Source organism: Mus caroli, unplaced genomic scaffold, assembly GCF_978045245.1.
Source record: "Mus caroli unplaced genomic scaffold, Mus_caroli_1 scaffold_1, whole genome shotgun sequence".
Taxonomy (NCBI): Eukaryota; Metazoa; Chordata; class Mammalia; order Rodentia; family Muridae; genus Mus; species Mus caroli.
In genome coordinates this window covers 169,025,384-169,032,717 of record NW_028227256.1, presented here as the reverse complement: position 1 = coordinate 169,032,717, position 7,334 = coordinate 169,025,384, and the positions used below count along the sequence as shown (strand labels likewise).

General features: G+C 48.6%; 1 protein-coding gene across 1 annotated transcript; it reads right to left on the bottom strand.

The window, feature by feature from the left end:
- Positions 1–1,045: 1,045 nt before the first annotated feature.
- Positions 1,046–6,773, bottom strand: Mpz (myelin protein zero). Its single transcript, XM_021170958.2, has 6 exons — positions 6,662–6,773; positions 3,743–3,909; positions 3,304–3,517; positions 2,441–2,576; positions 2,240–2,300; positions 1,046–2,132 (listed from the first exon to the last, which is right to left on the bottom strand). The coding sequence occupies exons 1-6, from the start codon at positions 6,726–6,728 to the stop codon at positions 2,031–2,033; spliced, it is 747 nt and encodes a 248-aa protein (XP_021026617.1). The 5' UTR covers positions 6,729–6,773; the 3' UTR covers positions 1,046–2,030.
- Positions 6,774–7,334: the final 561 nt, after the last annotated feature.

Below are 7,334 nucleotides of genomic sequence, written 5' to 3'. Positions count from 1 at the left end.
AACATGATGAACTAACCAGTACCCCGGAGCTCTTGTCTCTAGCTGCATATGTATCAAAAGATGGCCTAGTCGGCCATCACTGGAAAGAGAGGCCCATTGGACTTGCAAACTTTATATGCCCCAATATAGGGGAATGCCAGGGCCAAAAGAATGGGAATGGGAGGGTAGGGAAGTGGGGGGCGGTATGGGGGACTTTTGGGATAGCATTGGAAATGTAATTGAGGAAAATATGTAATAAAAAAAATAAAATCAACATACAAAATCAAAAAAAAAAAAAAAGAAAAATGTAAACATGAAAAAAAAAAAAAGAAAAGAAAAGGACATCAGATCCCCTGAAACTGAAGTTATCGATGGTTGTGAGTCTCCGTGTGGGAGTTCTGACCCATCTCTCCATCCCCTAAAGTATACCCCCTTAGGCAAGACAAGGACCACTTTTAAGGACCTGACCCTTAATAAGTTAGTCATATGTTATAATATGCACAACTGAGCTTATAGCTTATAAAGGTATCCATACACTGTCTCTTACTTGATTCTCACGGAAGGTCTGGGAATTGCGCAGGGTGGATAGAATGGTTGCCTGTATTTATGAAGTGCAAAGCAAGCTTACCAAAGGCAAGTAAGCTTTCTGGGGCAGACACAGCCCTGAGTGGCTGGCATGCTTTAGAATCCAGGTCTTGGAAAAGAAAGCTATTGTGTTTGCACACATGTAAAAGCAGGGCCCGACACAGATTAGGACCCAGTACAAGCTCACTGGATAGCGTTTAATACATAAACGTGCCTGCGGGCCTATTTCAGAGTTCTCCCTATTATGCCACATGGGCCAATACCATAAAATCCAACCTGAAAAAGAAAACCAGCTGATGAGGAAGAAATGTGGCCTGGGGATGAATGAGAGCAGGGGAAGGGATTCTTATGAGGATCTGAAAAAGCAAAACAGAGGCAGCAGCTTCTGGAAATGTCAGTGTTTATTAAACATTTAAGGACATTTGGAGATGGTAGGAGAAATATACAGAATGTAGAAAAGTCCTAACAGTCCGCTGTGCCCGGGGGTGCAACCACTTCCTTTCCTTCCCATTCTCGTTGGCTTTTTCTGTTCTGATTATTTATTTTGAAGACATTTCTTAAAGCCCCCTACTGCACCCCTGACCTGTGAGGATCCATTTTTTTTCTTTCCTTCCCCAAATCTCGGAGTCCCAGAACTGTGCTCCGGGGTGGTCAGAGGGCATCGATCATGCGCTGCTTGCCTGGCTGGCTCTCCAGTAAAGACTTAGTACGAGTGGGGAACTGCAAAAGCCACATGACGTCATTGGTCCTCGGTCATGGGGCCGTGGGCTCAGGTAAACAAACGAAAGAATGGATGGGCAAATAAAAAATACTCAGCAACCTAAATAAACCCTGATGGAGAGTCTGCTCTGCGCGATGTGGATTTGAGCCCGAGGACAGAGTGTGGAGCTGGGCCACCAGAAGGTAGGAAAGGGGAGAGCAGGAAGGAGTCAGGGGATCAGCTGGGGGGCGGGGTGGGGAAGAGATGGGAAGGCCAAGTGGCCTGGAGTTGGGCAGAGGCTATCAAGGTCCCTTTCTTCTCGGTGTCTGAGGGACAGGCACCAAACACACAGCCCTTGGGGCAGGCGAGGAGTAGGGTTAGTCCCTAGGCTCCCGGAAAGCCGAGGGGTAAAGGCGAAGGAGGAGTACAGACTTGGAAAGGAAGGTTGGAATGAAACTTTACATCTCATTGGGAGGTAAGGGCAGGGCAGGGCTGAGGAGCAAGAGGAAAGCACCTAGACCTGGGAAAAAGAGGAGCCTAGGTCCCCTGCTCTGACAGGGCCTGGATGTGACGGTCACTTGTCCGAGTCCAGGCCCATCATGTTCTTGAGGGCGTTCTTGAGGCTGGTTCTACTGGGGGACTTGACTGCAGGCCGGAGCTCCGAGCTCTGCTCATCTTTGCGAAGCTCCATCTCGATGACCACCACCTGAGAGCCTTTGGAGGACTCCGTCGCAGACCCCCGACCCCCCGCCCGGCCCGCTAACCGCTATTTCTTATCCTTGCGAGACTCCCCCAGCCCTTTTGATTTCTTCTCACTGGCAGCTTTGGTGCTTCGGCTGTGGTCCAGCATGGCATACAGCACTGGCGTCTGCGGGGATTGTACAGGTCAGTCTTGGGCTTGACTACGCCCACTCGTCCCTCACTACTGTCCCGGACTTCCCAGCGTTCTCCTCCCCAGTCCCAAGCCCTACTAACCTGCCGCCCTCGCTTCGAGGAGTCCTTCGAAGATTTGTGAAATCTCCCCTTCTCCATGGCACTGCGGGAAGAGAGGTTGCAGCAGGATTGGCCTCCCTGAAACCCAATACACTCAACTTCTCTCTTTCCTTTGGCCCTCCCATCACTGAAGCAGTCTAGGGGATCCTGGATAAAGGTGGGGAGTCAGGCTCCGACCCTTACCTGAGCCTTCTCTGCAGGGCAGCCTGCCTGCGCAGCCAGCAGTACCGAATCAGGTAGAAGAGCAACAGCAGCAACAGCACCACCCCGAGGATGCCCCCGATCACAGCTCCCAACACCACCCCATACCTAGTGGGCACTAGGAGGGGAGGGAGAAGAGATACGCGGTTCGCACGCAGGGGGTTGGAAGCAGAAACCTATATCTATATCTATGTTGCTTCTCACTACACCTATTTCCAATCATTGGAAATGTGAAAATTTTAGCCAGGATGCCTTCCCTTCTTGGCATCCTTGGTTTTTACTTTTTTTTTTTTTTTGGGGGGGGGGGTGTCACATGGCCCACGTTGGTCTTTAAGTAGTCTGGATAACTTGCTATGTAGCCAAATACGGCCTTGAACTTCAGATTACAAAGGTCATTTCCACCTTTGCAGTATTATTTGGTTGGTGAGATGGCTCAGTGGGTAAGAGCACCCGACTGCTCTTCCGAAGGTCAGGAGTTCAAATCCCAGCAACCACATGGTGGCTCACAACCATCTGTAACGAGATCTGGCGCCCTCTTCTGGAGTGTCTGAAGACAGCTACAGTGTACTTACATATAATAAATAAATAAATCTTTAAAAAAAAAATTACAGCCAACCTTGCTTATAAGCCGGCCTCTCTCATCCTTCAGTTTTGCTATATACCCCAGGCTGCTCTTGAATTCATTATTTGACCCAAGCAATCCCTTCCTTAGCCTCCCCAGCGCTGGGGTTAAAGGCTTGCACCACCTGTTGGTTGAGGCTATTTGCCCTTCACAGTCTGTCAGCCCTCCCTGACACCCTCTTTGAAGTGTCTCCCAGAGCCCTGTCCCTTGTCCCTTCTCACACCTTTTTCAAAGACATAGAGCGTGACCTGAGAGGTCTTGCCCACTATGTCCGGTGGGTTTTTGACATCACATGTGAAAGTGCCGTTGTCACTGTAGTCTAGGTTGTGTATGACAATGGAGCCATCCTTCCAGCGAGGGTCCCCTACCCACTGGATGCGCTCTTTGAAGGTCCCCACCTCATCGATGTAAGGTTGTCCCTTGGCATAGTGGAAGATCTATAAGGAATGATGGAAATTGTGTGAAAGAATCCTAGTGTGAAAAGCTCCCAAGACTTGGCTCCTGACTCAGGATCCCAGATTACCTTCCTACAGCTGAGTTTATGAGCATAAAACATTTTCCCTTCTGTAGCCCAGGTTCTCTTTTCCGTTGTTTGAAGTACCTATCTGTTGTCTAACCCCAGGACATCCCCCTCCTGTGCCCCTCCCCGCCCCCGCACTCACCGAAATGGCATCTCGGCCCCCTTCAGGCTGGTAGCGCCAGGTAAAAGAGATGTCATCTGAGACCCATTCACTGGACCAGAAGGAGCAGTGCAGGGTCACCTGGGAGCCCACGGCACCATAGATTTCCCTGTCCGTGTAAACCACAATGGCCAGGGCTGGAGACAGCACTGTAAGCAGAGGGAAATGAGATGCACACAGGTGGGCCCAGCCAGTTATAGAGAACATGAGGCCAACCAGCAGTCAGGGGCTAAGGTACTGGAAAGGTCTTAGCAAAGAAACAAATGTTGGGAGGCCTACATCTTTCTGGGACTAACTCAGTTGGTAAATGTAAATGCTGTATCTGCTCAAGGTCTCAGCATAAAAAACTGACCCTCAAGTTCATAGCTATGCCACACTGGATATATCCAACTTTGTCATATCTCTTAAAGCTAAGCAGGGTCAACTCTGGTCAGTACCTGGATGGGCAGTCTGCAGTGTAGAGGAAATGGAATCCATGATTTTCTTTAGGATTCTAGAAGGTGGACTGTATCCAGTCTCATTTTCTGTTTTAGTCTCTTTTTCTTCCCTTCCTTCCTTCTTTCCTTCTTTCCTTCCTTCCTTCCTCCCTCCCTTCCTTCCTTCCCTTCTTTCTTTTGAGACAGTCTTCCATTGTAGCCGAAACTCTCCTAGAATTTATGGCCCTCCTGCCCCTGTCTTCTGAATATTGGAATTACCATACTTGCCAACAATTGATATCTAACTCTTAAGCAATTAATTAGATGTAGAGTTTTGAATATTTTAACTAAATCAAGACATACCAAGTTTGTTTCTTTGTTTGTTTTAAGACAAGGTCTTACTATGTAGCTCTGGCTATCTTGGAACTCAATATGTAGACCAGGCTGGCCTGGGACTCGCAGAGATCCACCTGCGACTTCTGAATGCTGGGATTAAAAACATGCTCCACCATCCCATGCATACAGTCTCATAAACCATTCAACTAATGCAGGCAAAGCTAACTTTGACACTCACTCCACCAACCAATTTCTTTCATTAAGTTTCCACCCAGATAGAACCACCATTACATTTTCTCTATGTATCAAACTCAATATAAATGCAATAAACTCAAGATGTACTGGTACTTACAACAAATGGCTAAATTTGTTTTGTGGAGCACTTTAAAATATAATGTATATACAATATATTGCATTTTTCTTTTAGGGTTTGGATTAAGAACATATGTATCTGAGATAGCTTTCCATGTAGACTCATGGATATAAATCATACTGTTAGCCACTGTACAGTAACTTCAAATTCTTACAAGAAAAAGAGGAAGAGGAGAAAGAGGAAGAGGAGGAGGAAGAAGAAGAAGGAAGAAGGAGACGGAGAGAAGGGGAGAAGGGGAGAAGGGGAGAAGGGGAAGAGGGAAGGGGTAGAGGAGAAGGGGAGGAGAAGAGAAGAAGGAGGAGGAGAAGGAGGAAGAAGAGGAAAACTAGAGAAGTCTCAAGTCCTCTTGCTGGGCACAATTGTCAAGCCTGCCTGCTGTACCCCAGGTTACCATGATTGGGGATCCAGGGGAGGAAGGACTCACTGTCAAGGAGAAGCTAGATATAGAAAAGACCCCGAGTCCAGCACCCAGGTGCCTCTGCATGTGGACCTCTGTGGTCCAACCATCCATCCTCACTCTCTTCTTGGTCATCTTGGCCCAGTGCCACCCCTCTAAGCCACCCACACATGGAGAGTCATCCCAGGCAGTCTATGTGTGTGGGCTGGCTCTGAGTAGGAACAATTATAGACTTTTCTGTTCTTTAGGAGGAGGCAACCAAACAAAATCCCATTGTCTAGTCAATGCTGGGGGCTCATACCACACCCACTCCCCCCTCATTGTCCCGAATCTCCCATCTTAGCATGCCATATCTTTTACTTACCTCCTGGGAATTCTGACTGAGAGCCTTCTTGGGAATCCCCAGTGTAACACAGAGGGTTATTTATTTGTTTGGATTTCTATTCCTCCTATTATATCGTCAATCTTTGCTCTTCTCAACTCTGCTCAGTGGCTCTAGGATTGGGACAGAGCTCTTTTGCTCCCTAGACTCCCCGGCTCCTTGTTTCCTTTACCAAGGCTTTCTCCAACTCCCTGTTTTCAACATTGCTTTGGGACATCACAATATAATCCAGAACATCCAACATAAAGCAGAACGGTCTAAGATTTGGGTTTACAACCCAAGGAGTTGAACTTGACCAAGGAAAGAAGCTTGGGCTTTCTAACTGCTCCTCTCTCCTGCTGCCCACCCTCGCTCTTACCCCATCATGCCTACTGCTTACAATAGGATGCCAGGCGCTTTGGAAGGCTCTACTTAACTAACCTTGCTTTGATGGTCTCTTGCTCACTCGACACCTGCCAAAGGTAAGGGGAAAAGGCTGGCCAGTTTAAAAAGATGGCTCTACTGGGACAAGATTCTAGGGTTCACTCACAGTATAGATGAGAGGCCACAGACAGAAATTCCATCTAAGAAGCTGAAACCACAGAGAGTGAACTCATTCATTAATTCATACTCCCTGACTTGTCTCTTCTGGGTAATCAAGGTTAGGTACTTCTTGTGCCACTAGGGGATGAAAGGGGACCAGAACCCAGGGTGTGATCCTGCTCTTCCCATGCTCTTTTTGCTTCCTGATAGGCTGTTAGCGTGGATCTGAGGAGTCACTGACTGGTTTCCACCCGGGTGCTCAGGGAGCTCTCTGTGATCTCTTTTACTATGAATCTGCGTGAAATACCTTTCCTGCTTCCCTTGAATGATCTATACCTTCCTTCCCCACACCTAAACAGGACATCATCTTCTCGTTCTCCCTTGCTGGCTCTTAGCAGTGAAGGGTGAGAGGATGGGGGAAGTTGCTGAGAGACCACCAAATCTCAGGTTTCTGGGACTCAGTGGCTCCACTTACCCAAAGAAGAGAAGAGCAGGGCAGCCAGGATAGGGCTAGGGCTGGAGGAGGGAGCCCCGGGAGCCATAGCTGGGGTAGGGGCAAAGGCCCAGAGTGTCTGTGGGGTGGAGAGAGCGGGGGGACAAGGAACTGAGCCGTGTTTTCTGGAACCTGCTTAAAATCCCCTGGATCCCCAGCATGAGGGGGCTGTCCTGAGCCAGTGACCAATTGCAGCCTGGCATGTGCAATGGAGAGGTGGTGGGGAGGGTGGCAGGGGGCATGGAGCAGAAGGGGCATTGTATATGCTGGGTGGAGGGGTGGGGGGACACATACCACCCCTTACACAGAGGGCTTTGTGTATACTGACCTCCCCCTACCCTAGGTTGGAATGTTGGGGTAGGGTGAGGCAGAGAGACAGAAAAGGGACATAGACACACTTCTCTGAGGAATAGACAAGCTGAGAAACCTAAATCCAAAAGGCCATGGCAAAGGAATCCTTCTTAGCCTCTGCCTGAGAGTCCTAGGACCTAGAGGCAAGTGTCTTTTAGAGCACTCCCAAATTAGGGTGTCTGTTGTTCTGATTGCTACGGCAACACTGTAGACTATAAAGCTCTCTGGGAACAACTTTTTCCACCTCCCTGTATCTGGGAGATTCTACCCAGATAGAAGATTTTCTCTACCAGGAAACTTCCAG